This window comes from Selaginella moellendorffii, unplaced genomic scaffold (assembly GCF_000143415.4).
Source record: "Selaginella moellendorffii unplaced genomic scaffold, v1.0 SELMOscaffold_71, whole genome shotgun sequence".
Taxonomy (NCBI): domain Eukaryota; kingdom Viridiplantae; phylum Streptophyta; class Lycopodiopsida; order Selaginellales; family Selaginellaceae; genus Selaginella; species Selaginella moellendorffii.
Genome location: NW_003314332.1, coordinates 509,533 through 529,754, shown reverse-complemented (window position 1 = coordinate 529,754; position 20,222 = coordinate 509,533). Strand labels below are relative to the sequence as shown.

The following is a 20,222-nucleotide window of genomic DNA, read 5'->3' as shown; positions in this document are numbered from 1 at the left end:
TAATAATAACAAATTATAATTTATTTTTATTTATATTCTTCTACCCTAAAATGCTGGGATCAAATCTAGGCAATTGATATAATTATAGCAAGGGGTGCCCTAATAAAACCAATAAATTGGTAAAAGAGCATATTCTTTGCGGAGAGAAAGAATCTTTTAGCTTTTAACGAGCAATTTGGCGCCAAAATTTAGGGCTTTTAGGCTTCTAGGGCGCTGGCGCTTGGTTCCCAGCTTCGCGGCTATGGACAGCGTTCCAGGGCGGCAATGATCTCCATTTGCAGCAGCAGCAGAATTTCCACGGCGATCGATACTTCCCGACGGCCACGCTACATTCTCCGTCTGGATCAAGGCAGCCGCGAGGTCACAGAATACCTAGATCTCCTCCTCGCCTGCGGCCGGAGCAAGAATCTGGGCAATGGCCGGCGCTTGCACGCCAGGATCGTGGCCACCGGGCACCAGGACGTGATGTTCCTCGCCAATCACATCCTCATCATGTATGGCAAATGCGGGGGCATGGAAGATCTCTCTCGGGCATTCTCCGGAATGAAGAGAAGGAACATCGTCTCGTGGAACGCCGTCATCTCCGCCTACGCACAGAACGATCGATCCAGCGACGCCATCGTGATCTTCCTCCGGATGCTCCTGGACGGGATCCAGCCCAGCTACGTGACCTTCACGTCGGTGCTCAACGCATTCGCCGGGCCGGAGCTTCATCGCTGGGCAAAACTCGTCCACGACCTGGCACTCGAGGTGGGCTTTGGATCGCATCCAGTCGTCGCCACCGCGCTGCTCAACATGTACAGCAAGGTAGGCAGCATCGATCGAGCGCGCCAAGTCTTCGACGAGCTCGCGATCAAAGACGTTGTCAGCTGGAGCAACATGATCGCCGCGTATGCCCAGACCGGGCACGGCACCGAGGCCCTGGAGATGTTCCACCGAATGGACGCCGAGGGGATCCAAGCCAACGTGATCACCTTCGTGACCGTGGTTCACGCCTGCGTTCTCGTGGCCCGGATCACCGACGCGCGGACCATCCACTGCCGGATCATCGAAGCCGGGCTGGAGAGCAACACCGTGCTCGGCACCGCGCTGCTCAACATGTATGGCAAGTGTGGCGGACTCGCGGAAGCCAAGAAGATATTCGACAAGCTCGCGGAGAGAGACGTGGTGGTGTGGAGCGCCATCCTGGAAGCGTATGCCCGGCACGGCCATCCTCGGGTAGCTCTCAAGCTCTTCACGCTCATGCAGCAGGAGGGTGTGAGACCCAACGACGTAACTTTCGTGGGAGTGCTCGAAGCTTGCTGCCATGGCGGCTTCGTCCCCGAGGGCCGCTTCCACTTCGCATCGCTGGTGAGAGATCACGAGCTGAGACCCACTGCCCACCACGTCCACTGCATGCTGGATATGCTGGGACGAGCCGGGAAGCTGGAAGAGGCCGAGAGTTTCATTGCCCGAATGCCCGTCAAGGAGGAGGCCATAACATGGTCGATCTTCCTGGGGTCGTGCCGGAGCTATGGCGATCTGGAGCGAGGCAAGCGCGCTGCCGAGAAGGTGTTTGAGTTTCTTCCTCACTGCCGAGCGGGATACTTGACGCTGGCGAGCATGTACACCGACGCAGGGATGCCGGAGGAGGCCGAGGCCGTTGCTCGTCTCATGGAGTCCCGGTGCCCGAAGAAAGAGCCGGGCTCGAGCAAGATCGTGGTGAGAGGCCGAGTTCACGAGTTCTGCGTAAGAAGTCAGTGGCATCCACAGGCGAAAGAGATTTACTCGTACCTGGACGAGCTCCACGCGCGAGCTCTCGAGCTGGGATACGTCCCGGACACGCGGCCACTGCTGCTGGGGAGCGTGGAGAGGAAGCTCCACAGCGAGAGACTGGCACTGGCATTTGGAGCAATGAGCGTTCCTGGTAAAAGAAACTCTCCCATTCATATTATAAAGAACCTGAGAGTGTGCCGGGACTGCCACGAGTTCACAAAGTTCGTGTCAAGGACCATGGAAGGTCGCGAGATCATCGTCCGGGACACTAGCAGGTTTCACCTTTTCAAAGACGGCGTGTGTTCTTGTGGAGATTACTGGTAGACGACTCTTCGAGTGCGTGGAGGCCAATCCAGTCATTTCACTACTGGTACTCGAAGAACACCTGCCACACGGAGTAGTTAGCACCAGTGGAGACATCCAACCCGAAAAACAAACTCTACCTGGTGGACGAGCGAGCAGTTTGGCTGTGAATCCGCGCAGCAAGTAGCAGCACTCGAGCAATCAATCCCTTCTCACGACGGCATGTCCACCGCGACATGCTCCGCCGAAGCCTTCCTCCTCGACTTGAAACCACAGCCCGGTGGCGAAGGTGAGAACTCAAACGGCAAAGCCGGCAGCTCGGCCTCTCCCGAGAAGATCTTCACCACGTCACTCATCGAAGGCCTGAGCGACGGCACCCTCTGGAGGCACAGTAGCGCCAGAGATATAAACAGCGTTGCCTGTTCCTTGGAGTAGGCTCCGGCCAGAAGAGGGTCCACTAGATCCAACCCCCGCCCCGCTTGAGCAGCATGGCGAGCCCAGGATATGAGATTCGCTCGCTCAAACTCGCTCAGCGGCGCCGCTACCACCTGCAATGGCCTCCGCCCCGACACCACCACTAGGAGCAGCACCCCAAAGCTGTAAACATCCGACTTCTCAGTCAGCACCCCACCGCCACCATACTCTGGAGCGACGTAGCACACGGTGCCGCGCATGCTCGGCGTGGAGCTCACGCGGCTGACGAGATCGCCAGACCACCAGTCCCGGGAATGCGACCGCGACCTCTCGCGGCGGCGGCGCCTCGTTAGCTCCCCGCTCAGTGACTCCCTGCTCCAAGTCTCAAAGAGCCTACCACCTTTCCTGTTGTTGTTGTTGGTCTCGTTGCTCGTTAGTTCTCCAGACCACCACTCTTTGCCGCGCTGCATTTCACCACTCCACCACTCTCGGCTGCGAGTTCTAACCCGTCTCCGGCTGTGATCATCGCTGTTGATAAGAGCACCACCACCACCACCGGAGTTGCCCAAGGTTGCTAGCAGTTCCATGCTATTGCTTGGATTGTTGGTGTTGCTGTTAGTGTCGTTGGTGTTGATGTTGGTGTCGCTGTTGGTGGCGGCCTTGCTGTTAAAATCACCGGAGTGATAAAAAGTAAACGATTCCTCACTCATGCTCCTCCGCTTGATGCCTCCACCACCATTTTTCAATATCTCCCCGCTAAACTCGTCCGGACCATGATACTCCACAGGCTGATCCCGATCTCTCCTCCACCAATCCCTGCTACTCTCCCTGCTCACGCTCATCGCCAGCTTCTCCTGCTCCTTCCGCAACTTCTTCTTCCGCTTCTGCTCCGCCTTGATCCTCTTCGCGAGCTCGTCATCGTCGTCACACTCGGCCCACCACTCCAAGCTCCCGGACCTCGCCTGCTTCTTCTTCTTCTTCACGTTGTTCTTCCCCTCGCTGCTCGTCCCAGCCGCCGCCGCACCAGCGGTACCGGAGCTGGCTGCATTCCAAGGCCACTCGCGAGTCCTCGACCTCCCTCGCCGGTTCTCACACGAGACCCAGTCCACGATATACTCCCGGATGCTAAACTCCCCACCACCACCACCCTGCTGACCACTGCTTTCCTGTTTCCACCACCAGTCTCGGCTCCCATTGTTACTGTTCTTCCCATTCCCAGAGCTTGGCGAAGCCGACGCTTTCCTCTGCCCCCAAGGCTTCTTCCTTCCCAGGAAGTTCTTGATCCCGGCCTGTCCCTGCCCCGTGCCATCGAAACTTATCTCGGACCGGCAATCGATCTCCGAGGGGCTGATCTTGCTCCAGGTATCGGCCTCGGTCCCATACGCCGACTGGCTCAGCTTGCTCCATTCCTCGTCGTCGTCCTGCCCGCCTCCAATGCTACTCGGCGTCGCAGCTCCGCCCCGAGAGAGCTTGCCAAAGTCGTCGTTCTCGTGATCCGCGGCGGCCTGTTTGCTCGGCGAAAGCACCGGAGATTTGCTGTCGCTGCTGCCGGGATCACCGGCCTGCAGCTCCGGCGATCCTTGCGACTCCTCGCCAGATCTCTCGTTGGTCGTCCTCTCGTCGCCCTCCACATTCTTGATCGTCGTGTGGTCGGTGGAGCCAACCGGATCTGGAGAAGCGGCAGCGGCAGGAGCTCCACGATCTGGAAGCACTGGTGGATCGCTCTCCTCGTCCTCGTGCTGCTCAAGAACCCTAGTTGCCGGATGAGCCCTAGACTGGTGATGATCCTTCTTCCTCCTCCTCTCTCGATCCCTGGCGATGCGCTGCGATCTCACGCGCTCCCGCTCGTCCACCGCCGCCGATTCCTGCGTCTTGACCCTGGCCAGCCCAAAATCCGCGAGCTTGGCCCCGAAATCCGCCCCTAGCAGCACATTGCTGGGCTTGACATCGCCGTGGACGATCGGGGGCTCGCATTTCCCGTGAAGAAACGCCAGCGCCCTCGCCACATCCGCCACGATCTTGGCCCGCCGCTCCCACTGGAGCACCACGCTGTGCTTCTCGTCGAAGAGGACCTCCTGGAGGCTCCGGTTGGCCATGAACTCGTAGACGAGCATCTTGCGCTTGGTTTCCGCGCAGAAGCCGATCAATCCCACCACGAACGGGCTGCTGGCCATGCTCCCCATGATCGACAGCTCGTTCATGAACTCGCGCTCGCCCTGGAGCGATGCCGTGTCGAGCTTCTTCACCGCGATGTGCTGCCCGTTCTTGAGCGTCCCCTTGAACACCGAGCCAAATCCTCCCTGCCCGAGCTTGTGGCTGTCGCTGAATCGTCCAGTCGCGGATCTTAGCTCGCGGTAGGAGAATCGCCGCAGCCGGATGGGGCTTTGCTGCTCCGACGCTGGGCTGATCGTCCGGGCGCTGGATCTCTTCACCCGGCGGTACACCAAGATCACGAGGACGAGCACCAGGAGGAGAAATCCCGCCCCCACGGCCGACGACACGATTGCCGCGGTGGGACGCCGCTGGCTGCGGCGCTGATTCGATGCCGCCTGCTGCTCGAGGAGCCCCGGCGGCGACGATGATTCTTTGTGCTGCCCGAGCCTGGCGCTGGAAGCGTTGCGGTGCTGGTGGACCGCGGCGATGATCCGCCGAGCCATGGCGACGATGCTTCTGTGCCTGCCGATGCGTCGCCGAAGATCATGCTCCTCGCGACTGTTGCATTGATTCTTTGGCGCTCCTACCTTGTTCTTGCGACGAAATCCCTCGAAATATCGCTGCCGATGGATCGATGCCTCGCGATTTCTGGCGCCGCCGCGCGCCTGGAGGGGTGATCTCTCCCCCTTGTGTTCTTCCCGAATTCCCTGGAAATATCGCTGCCGATGGATCGATGCCTCGAAATTTCTGGCGCCGCCGAGCGCCGGGATCCCCCGGCCGACCGGAGCTCCAAGAAACGAGAGAAGCGTGAGCCCTCGGCTTGGGGCTTCCCTTTCTCCTGTCTCCGCTCTGGCGCTACCGACGAACTGGAGTCAATTCCTCGCACAAACTCTCATAAATCCGATCGATCTGGACCTCGCGAGCCTCCCTCTTTGAATGCGATTGAATGGCGCTGGCGGAATGGACGAATTACGCTGCCCTGAGTCGGCAATCCCAGCGCCTCTCGTCAAGAACCCTAACAGCGGCGAGACAATGGAGAACAGCTCAGCAGCCGAGAAATCTCTCATGCGAATGGCGTGATTCGCTTACCACATTGCTAAGCAAGGCCGCGAATCTCCCATTTTTTCCTCTCGCTCGCTTCCATTCCAAGCGAATCTCGGTGGAAACAAACAAGGAAAGAGAGGAAGAACTGCGAGAAATTTGCCCAGAGCTCGGTGCGCTGACTCCAAAGAACGCTGTAGGTTTGGTGGAGTTTGGGCCAGTGGCATTCATGGCCATGCTCGTACGGCGCCAATTCCACCCCATTTAAATGGATGGAATGGAAAATATTCGAATGGAATTCATCATTGCCACACCCATGGTTTGCGAGCCTTTATTTTTTATATCCTCGGTGGTGGTGCTTAAATGTTTGGGCGCCCACCATTGAAAGGTGGTGAAAGATCGAATCTTCCTGGCCCACGCAGGGGAATATCCGTGGCCCTTCTAACATTTTCCTAGAGCTAGCCTTTGCCTTTGTTCACTCGTGGCAAGAAACTCTTGTCGTCAAATCCATAGCGTGTTGGCAATGCATCGTCTTCGCCGCCTTGGACAATGGAAACTCTTGGCATTTTTTTAACTCGCTTGGAGTTGGATGGAGTCAAACTCGCATGAGTGCTTGTTTGTTTCCATTCGGCCGAGACGAGCTCGGACTCTCCACCTCGGACTCTTTTTCTTCTTCTTCTCGGGCCCCTGGACAAAACAAAAAACAAAAAGCGTGAGATTTGTTGGTGGTTGTTTGGTTGTTGTGACGAAAACTAGACACTCTGCTGGAACGGAAATGTAAAGCTCCAAAGAAGAAAAAAACTTACAGAGCTTACGAAGCTTCTTCTTGCTTAAGCTGAACAAATCGATTGTTTTGATGTTTAATAGCCTGTGTAATCTGTACGAGAAAAGCCTGGAGTCTTTGTACAGCACCACGACGTCACAAGACAGCAGGAGTGCCTGCTCAAATGCAAGGAAGAGCATGTGGATGAACGCAGCAAAACATAGCTTAGGGTGTTTGCTCGCGTCGCACGGAGACGATCAAGTTGTCACTGCTCGCTGCTCGCTGCTGCTGCTTGCTCTGCTCCAGACAGACTAAAGAAAAGCAAAGAGGAAAAATCAGGAGCTGCGAAAGAAAAACAAGTAAAAAGAAGACGCACCTCTGTGTGGTGGTGTGCTGCTTGTTGATCCTCGTGTTCTACGGCATGAGTATGTCACAACGCGTCCCCAGATCCGACTCGAACTTCTCCAGGGCCGCCGCTGTAAAGCCGCTACAGTTCTTGAGATTCAGAGCTGTCAAAGAATCGCACATCTTCTGGATCGTTGGCAGTGACTCGTCCGTCACGCGGCTGCAACCGGACAAGGACAGCGTCTTGAGAGTCGGCCCGACGGAGATCACCACCGCGACAATACCATCGTCGGTGATGGAACAATTGGACACGTCCAGTTCTTGTAAAGACCTGCACTGGCTGGCTAAGACCCCCACGCTCTTGTCGCTAACCTTGACACAGCCGTCCAGTATCACTGTCTGTAGCTCGAAGCACTTCCGCGAGACGCCAACTATTGCCTTGTCTGTTAGCTCAACGCAGTCGCTAAGGTTGAGAAAGACTAAGCTCGAGCCACTGGTCTCTAGAAACGCTAACAGTCCCGTGTCGCTGAGCTTGCTGATCCCACAAAGGTCCAAGTGCTGGACCGCAGGGAAGACGAATCCAGCCATCTCCAGGCACCTGTTTCCGATCCCTTCCGAGTGATTGACAACCAGCGACTTGAGGCCGGAGCATTTGAACGATGCGGAAGCCGTCAAGCTGGAGTCTTGAATCCCAGAGCACTTGCAAACCTGGAGACTCTTGAGCGTCTCAGCGGTGGTTGTGAGGACGGAAGCCAGGCCAGCATACGTGATGCTCCGGCACTTCTCTATGTGCAGTCCCCTCAAACGCTGGCAGCCATCCACGAATGCGCAAAGTCCCTGATCGGTAATGTTGTCGCAGTCGATGAGCAGCAGCCTGTTCAGGTAGCTGCATGATTTTCCCAGGCTCGACAAAAACTGGTCCGTGACTCCATGGCAGGCATTTAGCACGATCACTTTGAGATACTTCAGGCCGTCCGGAAGTGCAAGGCTGATGAAACCTTCCTGCGTCACGTCTAGCCCCGAAAAAACCAGCTTTGTAAGCGACTTGCAGTGATGCGTAAGAAATGCCAGGCCCCGGTCGTTGATTCCAATCTTTTCCAGCTTGAGCTTTTTCAGAGCTACGCAGTGCTTGCTTACCGACGTTATCGCGTGGCTGTTGATGTTGGAACACCTGCTTAGCGAGAGCGTCTGGAGGTAACAGCAGCTCTTCGCAATCGCCTTGATACCGGCATTCCCAATCCCGTCGCAAGACTCGATGCTCAAGTTGGACAGCCGCAAGCATCCCCTGGACACCGCCTCCAATCCAGCATCGCTGACGTTGGGACACTTGAGAAGGTCCAGGCTCTGGAGAAGCCGGCAACCTCTAGCAATGCTCTCCAGCGAGCTATCTCCAACGTTTGGACAATCCCACAGCGTGAGCCCCCTCAAAGCATTGCAGCAAATCCCGATGGTCGTCAGCCCGATATCAGTGACACCCTTCGCAGAGCGCTCACCAGGTCCTCCTCGAATGACCAACTTTCCGAGACCACCGTGAGCACCTGTTCCAACAGCGATGGCGGCCAGCCGGACGTCTGTGGCTTTTTTTCCTTCCAGACACCGAGAGAGATCACCGAGAGCCCAGTGAGGCTGCTTCTCCAGCGTCCAAACTTCTTCCTGTGGAGCCGAGCCTGCTCTACACGGCTGATTCACTGCGTCGTCCGAGTCCTCTGAACATACCTCTCGCGGAAGTTCTTGCCGAGGCATATGCGTAAGTAGCATGAGCCATCTTCTACACACCGAAGCGCAGCTAGAGCGGTCTCGAGCCGAGAGGATCGATCCAAATATCACTACCAGGATTTCGTCCGGAATTCCATCCATACTACTGCAGCTACTGCCCACCTCTTCGTCGATTCTCGGCCTCTTGCAGGAGTGATTGCTCTTGGTCCTCTTCCAGTGACTGCCGCTCTCGCGATCGCGCAAGAAATACGCATCGTCGCCCGTCCACTCCGCCACCTGACAGTCGCTCGCCTCCGCCGAGACCTCTTCCCTCTTTCTCTGGGATCGAAGATACTGTTCACTCAACCTCACCATCAATCTGACCAGAATCTCGTGGTGCCGGCTCGATAGAATGCTTGCTCTGGATTCACTCGCTTCCCTAATGGCCATTTCACTCTCGCATTGAGCGAGAAATCTCCCAAAACTCTCGCACGCCAATCCAGCAATCGTCGCGGAGGGGGGAATTCACGCTACCTTGAGCTCTCGCCGGTCGATCGACGAGGATGGAGCGCCCCGTCCCAGATCCCTGAAAATTTGCCTTAGGGTTTCGCCGATGATGAAAAAAAGAGAGCAAAGACAAAAGGTAAAAGAGACACATGATGCCTCCACTAGACTTCCGCCACGTGTACAAAACGCCAGCTGGCAGGCTTTAGGGTTTATGCCATCGTCTTCTGCGATTGATGCGCCGGGGACGAATTTTCGAGCGCTTCATCGCTGTGTTCTTGCGATGGGTCGCTACCTCCTTGGGATTGATCGCTAGTGGGCGATTCCAGTGCTTCCTTTTTCTTCTCGCTCCAGTATCGCTGGAGATCTTGCTTGAAAACGTAATTCCCCGACACTACGCCCGCCCTAGAGTTCCCAAAGCCATCAATCAATCACGCATTTGCTTCACTTACAGCACCGCGCCGGCGATGAGAGGCAGAGGTGTTCGTCGCATTCTCCAATCACCCTTCCAGGATTAGGGCAAACATGACTTGACAATCCAACGGTTTCAAACGTAGCGAATCCGACGGACCAACAGACCACATTTGACGTCAAACTTGACCAATCCGACGGTTCTAAACGAGGCGAATCCGACGGACCATATAGGTTTACTCTTCCACTTAATAAATCAAAGGTTATTTTAGACTGAGAGCTTCTTTCTCGCGTTTTATACCTTGAAAGCCATCCTTCCGGCCAGTCTCCCTTCTAAGATCCTCCTGTCGATGGCTGCATCCACAGAATTCATCTGCACAGCGAACCAAAGGATCAGTCTTGCCAAACGCAGCCGCGAGAAAAAAACCATTTTGTCAGTAAAGCTAGAGTCTAGTTCTAATGAGGAACTAAGAACCTTAATCGGATGATACAATTTTTTTTTCCACATCGTGTGCCATCACTGCGCGCGCGGGGCCAAATCGTTATCTCAAGCACAAACCACCATTCCCATCCTCACACACAGGCTTTTTAAGTACTTACCTGGACAGGAAACGACTCTAGAATGCAAAGTGAATGGCGACTTACCTGGAGAGTCTCGTCAACAACCTGGTATTGTGGCAAGCAAAGCCTCCGTTCCTCCTGAGATGAATCACACAAACAACGTTAGATCGTCCAGAAAAGCAAAGAAAAACTGAAACTTTACCATGGACAATGCCTCGTCGTCCCAGACAAGATAAACTTCATTCGCAGCCGGCGCTCCTGGAGGCCTTGGAGTAATCGGTGGCAAAGAAACTGGCGGTGCAACGACGTCCGAGGGGGCTGACACTGGTTGTGGAACAGGATAAGCGGGCGGGATGTGAGTGACTGGCTTGATCGGAAACAAAGGTTGCGATGGAAGCTGGGTCTGTGACTGGATTGGAAACAGCGGCTGTGGAGGTCTCCCCACAGGAGGTGGACCAGGAGGCTGAGGCTGCATAGGCATGGAGTACCATCCCTGTGAAGTCGCAGGAGGAGGCATCATTGGCGGCTGAGCTCCATAGCTGCGAGAAAAGAGATGTGCGTAAGTTATAAAGCTCTGGACAAGGAAAGAAAAAGAAAAACTTACGAGGGGACCGGAGGATACACTGGTTGCTGCGAGACCATGCCATAGGCATTAGCACCGTAATCGATCTTGGGATACTTCCCAGACCTCTCGTCGTCTACACAAAGGAGAAAACGAGTGTGAGTAAACTTTAAAAATGAAAGATTTCATACCATCAAAACCGTCCTCTCCGTGATTAGCTAGTAGCTCCGGAGGAATTCCATCCATGCCATAAATCTCGATCTCCGTGGACTCCCTTTCCGGTTTTGCATTTGGAACCCTGCAAAGAAGCGAAAGAAATTTAGAGAACATATGAAAGAGAAGGAGAAATCCTTACTTGGTGATGGACTCCTTGTGGACCTGCAAAACATGGACAACCATTCCTCCGGCAGTGGAGAGCTTCTTGTGACAGACATGGCATTTGAAATGCTTGGCCTTCTGGTGCTGGATGAGGATTTTCTCATCATCGAACTCCCTCTCGCAGTAGTAGCACCACACCTTAAAAACCTTTTTCTTCTTCTTCCCCATGGAGATAAGAACGCTGCGTCAGGTGAATCGCTTCACAAAACCGCTATCAGGCAGTGCAGTGACGCCGCCGCTCAAGCTAGTGGCGCGATGAGGAAGATCTAACAGGGGGAGAGCGACAAAACCCTAGACTCTCCGGGCGATCTAACCAGCGATCTTTGCGAGACAGCAGTCAGGATGTGGCACAGGACTCACCGGTGATCGACGCCGCCACACCCCTTCTCGCTCCGCCAAGGGCCCCCTAGGGTTTGCTGCCCACGGGCCCTTATTGTCGTTAGCGTTATGTGCCGTGGCATATTCTGCTAGAAGCTGTGCGGTGGCATATTCCGTTAGCCTCTAGCTCTCGAAAGAATGGATGTTCCAGCTATGGCGGATTGCTAGGGCTCTGGGATTCGAAGAGCCGGCTAAGCGATCCCTCGGCGATGCCATTGCACAGAATCGCTTCTCCTGTGAATCGGAGGTCCAGCAATGCGCCAGGATTCTCACTTCTTGCGCCAAGCTCAAGGATCTCGCGCGAGGACGAGAGATTCATGCCCGCATTCTCCAAGGCAAGCATCGCCGCAATGTCTTTCTCTCCAATCTCCTCATCACAATGTATGGGAAGTGTGGCCGCGTCCACGAAGCGAGGCAGATCTTCCAGGAGATGGCGAGCAAGAACTGCTACACTGGAAATATCATGATCCAGGCCTACACCGACAATGGCTACATCGATCAAGCTCGAGATCTCTTCGATTCCTGGCCGGATCGCACGCTCGTCAGCTGGAGGCTGATGATCTCGGCATACGCCAAGGCAGGGCTCGTCGATCAGGCCAAGGCCCTCTTCGATGTGATGCCACATCCAGACGTGGTTTCCTGGACGGTGCTGCTCGTCGCCTACGCGCAGATCGGCGATGTCCCTCTCGCTGCCCAGATCTTTGCGAGGATGCCGCAGTGGGATTCGGTGTCTTGGAGCTCCATGATCGTGGCATTTGCTCAAGGGGGGTATCTTGATACTGGAAAAGGGATGCTGGACAACACACCCCAGGCGAATTGCGTGTCCTGGACAGCGATGATCACAGCTTATGGGCAGCGTGGGCAGATCCTCGACGCGAAAGAGGTGTTTGATTCCATGCCCGAGAAGGACGTCGTTGCCTGGAAGGCTATGCTCACGGCATATGCCCAGAACGGGCATCTCAAGGAGACGAGAGATCTCTACGAGCGAATTCCAGTGGAGGAAGAAGGCGTGGCCAACTTCATGATCATCGTGTACGCGCAGAATGGCCACATTGCCGAGGCCGAGGCGATGCTTGACTCACTCACGGTGGACAACCTCACTCTCGACGCTTGCACTGCGATGATCACCGCGAGTTCCCTGGATCGAGCGAGGTTTCTTTTCAACTCTATGCGGCATCGCGACGTGATGCTGTCGACTGCGATGATCGCCGCTTGTGGCGACTCGGGGCTCGTCCGCGAGGCACGCGACTTGTTTGACGAGATGGCGGTGAAGGATTCGGTTGCCTGGACGACTATGATCGAGGCGTACGCTCGGAACGGTTATCTTCGAGAGGCCTTCGACTTGTTCTCACGGATGCCGAGGAAGTGCGTGATCCCGTGGTCGGTTTTGGTCGCTGGTTATGCTCGAGCTGGGAACTCTTACGACTCGAAAGATATCTTCGACAGGATTCCAGAGCACAACGTCGTCTCGTGCACTGCAATGGTGCACGCCTATGCCCAAAGCGGGCATGTCTGCGAAGCTAGAGCGATCTTCGACGGCATGGTTCACAGGGACAAGAGCTGCTGGGCCGTAATGGTGGCAGCTTGCACACAGAACCACTACCCAGCGCTCGCATTTGATCTTCTCGAGAAGATGCCGGAGTGGGAGAACCTCAATGCGATGATCGTCGCGTACGCTCACAAGGGGTGCTTGGATCAGTCGAGAGAGCTGTTCAACTCTTTGGAAAGCAGAGATCTGTCGTCGTGGACTGCGATGATCGAAGCTCACGCTTGCAACGGACAGTCCAAGGAGGCACTGGAGACATTCTGGCAGATGAACCAAGACGGGATTGATGCCGACGAGATCACCTTCATCTCCGTCTTGCACTCGTGTAGTCACACCGGCATGGTGGAGAAGAGCTTGCACCAGTTCGTATCAATGAGCTCCGATCACGCAACGGAGGTGAAGCCAGCGCTGGAGCACTACCACTGCATCGTCGACGTTCTCTGCCGAGCGGGTCATCTGGAGGAAGCTGAGGAACTTGTCACTCGAATGCCACTCGAGCCCGACTGCGTTCCATGGACGACTCTACTCGGTGGCTGTAGAACTCATGGGGATCTGGAGCGTGGATCGCGAGTTGCAAGCAAGGTTTTTGAGATGGATCCTCGAGCTGCGGCTCACTACATGCTGTTGTGTAACATATATGTGGAAGGCGAAGTGAGCTGACCCCCAGTTCCTCCAAGAGTAAATGCATGGCGAGCAATCAAAGGAAATTCTCCAATCGTCTCGGCTATCTAGAAGCACTCGTCCAGGGTGGTGGCCATACCCAAAGGTGGTGACTTTCACTCCAATCTTCTGTGCATGGAGAGATCCCGTCCTCGGCCTTTAATTTTGTCGATAAGGTCCACTCCATACCTGTCCAGAACTTCTATGACCTTCCAAAAGTAAAAAAAACGATGCAAAGTTTCTAATGAGTTTCGTCCTCGCCACCTTCATTGCTGTTACAATCACTCAGCTTACTGGGAATCCATAAAAGCAAAAGAGATTTCAGAATTTATTACTTTCTGTCTTGAATCACATCATCACTTTCAGAGTTAATTTTCAGAGGGTGGCATTGGAATACCACACCCTGGAAGTAAGTTTAATCTTGGAGAGATAAAATTGCCATGTAGAACAAATTGAGATGATACCTCATAGAAATGTTGTGTGTAATGTGTTCCATCCCAAGTAATATGTTCTCCAGGATGTTTACAAGTAGTGCTATTTGTTTGTCCACAACCACAAAGTGCTAAACCTTCACAATGATAATCATTTCCTGGTATACCACAACAAGCACTTTTATAGCTTTTAAATTTGTAGTGATGCATGTTCTTTATCACATGATCAGTTGCTGCAAACCAATCAAAATGATATATATTAATGTCATCATTTTGATCATTAATATCAACCACCATATCCAAAAGCTGCTTGTTAAAGGTTTCAAATACTTGTGTAACCTCAACAATACATCCAAGGTTATCACTATGTATACCACTACCATTAATATTAGCATATGGTCCAAATGCTGATATATAACCTGGAGCACAATCTGAACGAGGAAGATTCAGCACTAGGAAATTTCTTGCTCCAGATTCATATAAACTTAAAATACTAGATTTAATTCCGGATATCACAGATGGAATAGTGGTATTTAAAATATCTGGAAAATGTGGCATCATATAATTAATATCATTACCCCCAATCTCAATAAAATAAAGTGCTTTCTCATATAATACATTTTTATCCACTTTAGCTCCATCTTGATAATCTTTCACTTGTTGTTTATGCCATAAAAAATCTGAAACTTGTGCCGATAATATGTGAGGTGTAGAAAAATTATTAGTAGATGGACAAACAGTAGCTCCAGCATAACCAAAATTCAAGCTTGTGAAATAAGTACCATTATATGTTAAGCTAGGACGTGCAGAATCACCAAGCTTGAGACCACGAGTTAAAAAATCAATAAGCAAATATCCATCACTAAATCTCCCAGTAGCCTTTCCAATTGTCATACCATATGGAAGATGTCCAGAAATACTATAATTCCCTGATGCAAGCGCTTCAAGATTGCGATTTCCCGTGTCAGATAGTGAATCAGTAAGACTAAAGATTGCAGTAGGACATAAGAACGATTGAAAACTTCTTCGCCCAGCACCAACTTGAAGCACAAGAAACATCAAAAGAACCGAAACAAATGACAGTGATGCCATAGGAGCCATTGAAAAAGTTATGACAATGAATTATCTTAAGAACGATCACATTTATATGTGTGTGTGGTGTCATTTTTATTTCACTCTTGATATTTTTACATAACAAGGTTTACAAATTATACACTTCATTTCTATTTCTATCTATATTGGCTAAATATAATAGCCATTTCGATGTCACGACACTAGGAGGTCTTTTCAATCATAGAATTCCATGAAAGGTCTAGCACGAAACTTGCTTACAGGCAGCCTCGAATTGGTTTGATGCAGCTGAGAAGAAAAGCCTCTAGAGCTCTTCACAATGCGTTCACTCACTACGACGAACAAACCGAGCTGGCCGAGAGGATCAAAGAGTGCTCGAACTCCAGGAACTTGGGACAGGGAAAGCTCCTCCACAACGAGATCCAAAACAGCCGCCACTTCGAGAATAGATTCCTTGGCAACCTCCTCATCGACATGTATGGGAAATGCGGCAGCCCCGGCGAGGCCAGGAAAGTGTTCGACGTTCTTCTCGAGCCCAACAAGTTCTCGTGGAACATGATGGTCAAGGCTTACACCCAGAATGGCTCTCTTGACGAGGCAAGGAAACTCTTCGACGAGGCTCCAGATCGCGATGTGGTAACTTGGAACCACATGATCGCGGCATACGCACAAGCTGGAAATCTCCAGGAGTCCCGCAAGCTGCTCGATCGAATGCCGGATCCGGACGTGGTTTCGTGGACTCTGCTACTTACGGCGTATGCCCAAGCCGGGCATGTCGAGGAAGCCAGAAAGATCTTCGATCGGATGCACAGAAGAGACATCCTGTCGTGGAACGCGTTGCTGCAATCGTATGCCGCTAACGGTTGTTGTGTCCAAGCCTCGCAGGCTTTCGAAAAGATGGCGGCGGTGGACGTGGTTTCTTTCACGACCGTCATGGCAGCGAATGCCCAAGCCGGGCATCTGTCCGAGGCCGAGGCTCTCTTCACCGTGATGCCGGAGAAAGATTTCATCGCCTGGAACGCGATGCTATCGGCCTACGCGCAGAGTGGACAGATGAGTCTGGCTCGGCAGATCTTCGAGAGGATGACCAACCGGAACGTCGTCTCCTGGAGTGTCATGGTGTCTGGGCTCGCGCACAGAGGATTCATCCGGGAAGCTCGAACCTACTTTGGAAGAATGCCATCGAGGAATGTTGTGTCATGGACGGCGCTAGTACAGGCGCTCGGCCAGGCCGGGAACGTCGTAGCAGCCGAGAGCCTGTTCTTCGTCATGCCAACGAGGAACGTCCTCTCGTGGAACGGGCTGCTCGCTGGATTCGCCCAGCACGGGAAGATTGCCGCGGCGATGGAGGTGTTTGAGAAGATGCCGCAGAGGGACGAGGCTGCGTGTAGCAGCATGGTTGCTGCTCACGGCGACTGTGGCAACTTAGCGGAGGCCAGGGAGATCTTCTCTTCCATGCCGGACCGGGGGACGATCGTGACGACGTCGATGCTCGTGAGTTACGCTGGCAGCGGCGACTTTGCAGCAGCGAGAGAGCTCTTCGATCGGATGGAAGTGAAGGACGCGGTGGCACTCACGACGATGGTGTCGGTGTATGGCCGAGAAGGAAAGCTTCGCGAGGCTCGAGCTCTTTTCGACGCTATCGCCAGGCCCGACGTGGTGGCCTGGAACACGATGATCGAGGCCTACGCCAACGCTGGCCAGCTCGATCAAGCGCGAGCTCTCTTCGACGCTATGCCGGTGGACAAGAACGTTGTCTCGTGGACAGTGATGCTCACCGGCTACTCCCAGTTCGGGCAGTACGAGAGAGCTCTCGGGATCTTCCAGAGAATGGATCTAGATGGGATTCAACAGGACGACATGACGCTCACGGCGATTCTTAGTGCGTGCTCTCACGTCGGCCTCGTCGGTCCCAGCAAGCTCCACTTCTCGTCGATGCTGGCCGACTATGGAGTGACGCCGAGGATCGAGCACTACCAGTGCATGGTGGCGATCTTGGGTCGAGCCGGAGAGCTCGGCAAGTGTGAAGAACTGGTTGGAAGGATGCCTATTACTCCTGATGTTGGTGCGTGGAAGAATCTGCTGGGAGCTTGTAGCATCCATGGCGATGTGGATCGAGGCGACGTTGCTGCTAATGCCGCCGCGGAGATGGATCCCAGCAACGAGGTTCCTTATCTCCTCCTCTCTAATATCGTGAGAGGCTAGCTTCGCTTTGCTCGATCGATCGAGCGAAACCGATGCTGAATGCGTGGATCTCATCACTTCCGCGACGAAGTCCGATCGAAGCCCAGTTGCGGATCGCGGTCGGCGACCTGTCATCCTTCGGTATGAGCGGTCTTTGATTCTGGATCTTCCGACCACACTGGTATATGGATGGGGAGAAAATGGAAGCTGGTTTCTACGCATGGTCATCCTGAACGCGAACGCTCTCAAGGTTTTCGGCTCGATGCTTCACAGGGATGCGGTTTGCTGCGCGGGGGATACGCCAGAGAATGGACACGGGGAGGATGTCTGGCGAGTGCGAGCCAAATGCCCGGACGTGCTGCTCGCCTGCGCGAGCTTGCTTCGCGAGAAGATCGACGGCGGGTGGTCACAGATCATGGGAAAGCTTCAAAGTCAGATCCTTGGCATAGATTCGGAGAAAAGTTTGGACAAAGTTCCAACATAAGAAAGGTGGCAACCTTATAAAGCGGAGATCGTTGAGAGATCATCGGAGATCTTTGAGGTCTTCTCAATTCTTGCGGCGCTGGTAGGTGACTAGAATTTTTCGAGCTTGTGGCTGCTCCTCCACTCTGCGCAATTCAAGCAATCGTCAAAGAGGGGTGTTTCGAGGAGAGATTAATTACCTTGGCCGTTTCGTGGTATTTCGGATTGTCAAGGTCGCGAAGTCGGAAATGTTGCACTCGCTGATTCTCTTGTTTGATCTTAGCAGCTTGTCATTGTACGTGAGTTGGCACGCGTCCCCCTTGGGCATCCCCATCTTGGCCTTGAGCTTCTGCTCGATGCTCTCGACCTTGCGGTTGCTCGAGACCATGAGAGAGAAGGAGCTTGACGTCTGCGGTGCCACGACCGTGATCCACATCCGGTTCTACACACAATCTTATATGAGCTCTCTTGAAAGAATCATGTTTCACGTACCTTCTTCCTTTTCTTTTTGTGCTTATCATCATCCCACGTAAACGACCACTGGTGCTCGACTTCTTCCCCGCTTGATTCTCTTTCCGATTGATCGCCCTCTTCCTCCTCGCTCGTGGGTATGTCCATGCAGTAGCTGCATTTTCGCTGTAGCCTTTTGCTTAGAACTCGAACCTCTTGGAGTTTCTCCATCAACTTTTCCGTAGACAGCTTGCTGCTCGATATCGTGTCCATCAGCTCCTGGAGCCTCTTCCTGGACAGTGTCGTGCTCCTTGTGACTACCCGCCAGACATGGTTGAACAAATTGTCGTGCGAGAGCGAGTGGGCCGAGATGAACTTGCAAATCTCTAGAGTCTCTTCCCGGGACAGCTGCGTGAGGGAGATTTGCTGCAGGTAGTGCTCTATAAACTCCACCGCGAGCTGCTTCTTGTCCTCGTGATGCTTTCCAAAGTTGAAAGCCAGTAACATAGCCGATCCTGGCGAAAGAAGAATCGTGCTCGCTTTGGAGTGTGCATCTGAGCCAGCTAAAAGTGCGAAGAGCTTCTTTTCCTGCGCCTTGATCCTGTCACTCGTACTCGTGTCTGCGGTGATACTATCCTGTTCCAGGAGAAAGTCGCAGAGAGCAAGGAGGTTAAGAAGAGCTACACTCTCGTGGAGATCATGGTGATCATCAAAAGATGGAACGAGCCAATGTTTCCTTTGGTCCTTTGCATAGTCGAGGCCCTCTCTAAACAGACCCAGTACAAACCGGGCAAGAATCCCAGCTCTGTGAAGAACGTCTCGAGCTTTGACACCGGTCGGACAAGCAACGAAAATCAGTTCCGACGCAAGCACTACGTACCTTGCCTTGTCCCACACCTTGCTTTGCATTGAGAAGAAATCCACTCTTCTCTCGAGGAACTTGAGGAGCACAGAGATTCCACCTACAGGCAGAATCGTCACCATGTTGACGAAGAATTCGTGGAGACTGCTCCTCCCTAGCGCTTGCAGCGTCGCCGAGAAGCACTTGGAGATAACCTCGGATCTTTCCTCTGCGGAGAGGGCAACGCCATGATCTTGGGTGACGATGGCCAGCACCTCGAAAATGCTGGACGTGGTCGTCACCACCTGAGAGCTCCAGAAGCGAGCACAAGAAGAAGCAAGCAGTGGCATGCCCAGGTATTTGGCAGCAGCACACAAGGTGGGGAAGCTGGATGTGTGGAGATCAAGGTGGTCGGCCTGAAATTGATCTTCCACGAACTTGAGAATCTTTTTGAATGCTGGGGCGCCTCCTGGGAAGTTCTTGAGCTCCACAAACAGGTTCCGAGCTCCAGTGTGGCGGACAGAGGTAAAGATCTTACGGAAGAGATCAGACGCTGCCGCCAGCTTGAGCTCGTCACAGCAAAAGCGTGATTTTGCTACTGAAACAACCATGCCTTCGAACGAGCTCGAGGAAGCCACCGCCATGTCTTGCAACAAGCAAACTTCCATGATTCTAAAAACTATCCTTCAGCAAAGAGCCATTCCAAGAAAGAGTCGAATGAATTTATGGACGAGATTTTACTGCATGCTACAGGAATTTACATTGGAAGTTTGAAAAGCATGAACCTTGACTAAATTCTTGAGTTGACGTAAAAGATTTCTTTTCTCTCCTCGTAATCCAAATCCAAAGATTCCAATTTGTTATTAGCCAGCATTTATACTCTTGTAAGAATATGATGCTTCGAGACTTGATTCTGAGTACAAGGCTCCTGTCCTTTTGGAACCTCTCAGCACGCTAACAGAGAAGAACAGCAAAATCTCCAGCAATCCCACTGGAGAATTCTCATTGGAATCTTGGCAATACCCAGCATGGAACACTCTTTGTCCTTGATCGATCATCTAAAGTACTCGAATCCTTCCACCGTGGCTATGGAAAAAGCAATTGCTAGCATCGAGACTTACACATCCAATTCTCAAGCTGTGACGCAATGCATTCTTCACAGGAATAAATTCCCGGGCAATCATAGCAGCTCCCTGGACACACCACCACCTCCTCATCCACTCATTCCTACGCGCTGCAAAGCCAAATTCCAATTTCCATGGCAAGAACACACAAATTTGACCAATTTGTTGACCACCGTTGACTTTGCGGAA

At 53.2% G+C, this 20,222-nt stretch overlaps 4 protein-coding genes across 5 annotated transcripts; 1 reads left to right on the top strand and 3 right to left on the bottom strand.

Annotated features, from left to right (window-relative positions):
• Positions 1 to 264: 264 nt before the first annotated feature.
• Positions 265 to 2,245, top strand: LOC9639696 (pentatricopeptide repeat-containing protein At3g24000, mitochondrial). Its single transcript, XM_024659954.1, has 2 exons — positions 265 to 1,906; positions 2,031 to 2,245. Exons 1-2 carry the CDS (start codon positions 265 to 267, stop codon positions 2,243 to 2,245), a joined length of 1,857 nt encoding a protein of 618 aa, XP_024515722.1.
• On the bottom strand, positions 1,885 to 5,154 carry LOC9639695 (receptor-like serine/threonine-protein kinase At2g45590). The gene is made up of 2 exons (XM_024659891.1): positions 2,199 to 5,154; positions 1,885 to 2,140 (listed from the first exon to the last, which is right to left on the bottom strand). The coding sequence occupies exon 1, from the start codon at positions 5,127 to 5,129 to the stop codon at positions 2,271 to 2,273; it is 2,859 nt and encodes a 952-aa protein (XP_024515659.1). The 5' UTR covers positions 5,130 to 5,154; the 3' UTR covers positions 1,885 to 2,140; positions 2,199 to 2,270.
• Positions 5,155 to 5,962: 808 nt separating this feature from the next.
• On the bottom strand, positions 5,963 to 9,504 carry LOC9639694 (EIN3-binding F-box protein 1). 2 transcript variants are annotated; one of them, XR_002990304.1, is made up of 4 exons: positions 9,427 to 9,504; positions 6,807 to 9,379; positions 6,474 to 6,741; positions 5,963 to 6,354 (listed from the first exon to the last, which is right to left on the bottom strand). XR_002990304.1 is itself a non-coding variant. In XM_024659892.1 (2 exons), exon 1 carries the CDS (start codon positions 8,918 to 8,920, stop codon positions 6,845 to 6,847), a length of 2,076 nt encoding a protein of 691 aa, XP_024515660.1. In that variant the 5' UTR covers positions 8,921 to 9,060; the 3' UTR covers positions 6,459 to 6,741; positions 6,807 to 6,844. The 2 variants fall into 2 exon arrangements, 1 of the variants encoding a protein (XP_024515660.1); XM_024659892.1 differs by lacking the exons at positions 5,963 to 6,354; positions 9,427 to 9,504 and having other exon boundaries at positions 6,459 to 6,741; positions 6,807 to 9,060.
• Positions 9,505 to 9,602: 98 nt separating this feature from the next.
• Positions 9,603 to 11,305, bottom strand: LOC9639765 (protein SUPPRESSOR OF FRI 4). The gene is made up of 7 exons (XM_024659894.1): positions 11,247 to 11,305; positions 10,864 to 11,042; positions 10,700 to 10,806; positions 10,551 to 10,644; positions 10,149 to 10,485; positions 10,031 to 10,084; positions 9,603 to 9,758 (listed from the first exon to the last, which is right to left on the bottom strand). Exons 2-7 carry the CDS (start codon positions 10,905 to 10,907, stop codon positions 9,681 to 9,683), a joined length of 714 nt encoding a protein of 237 aa, XP_024515662.1. The 5' UTR covers positions 10,908 to 11,042; positions 11,247 to 11,305; the 3' UTR covers positions 9,603 to 9,680.
• Between the last annotated feature and the right edge of the window lie 8,917 nt (positions 11,306 to 20,222).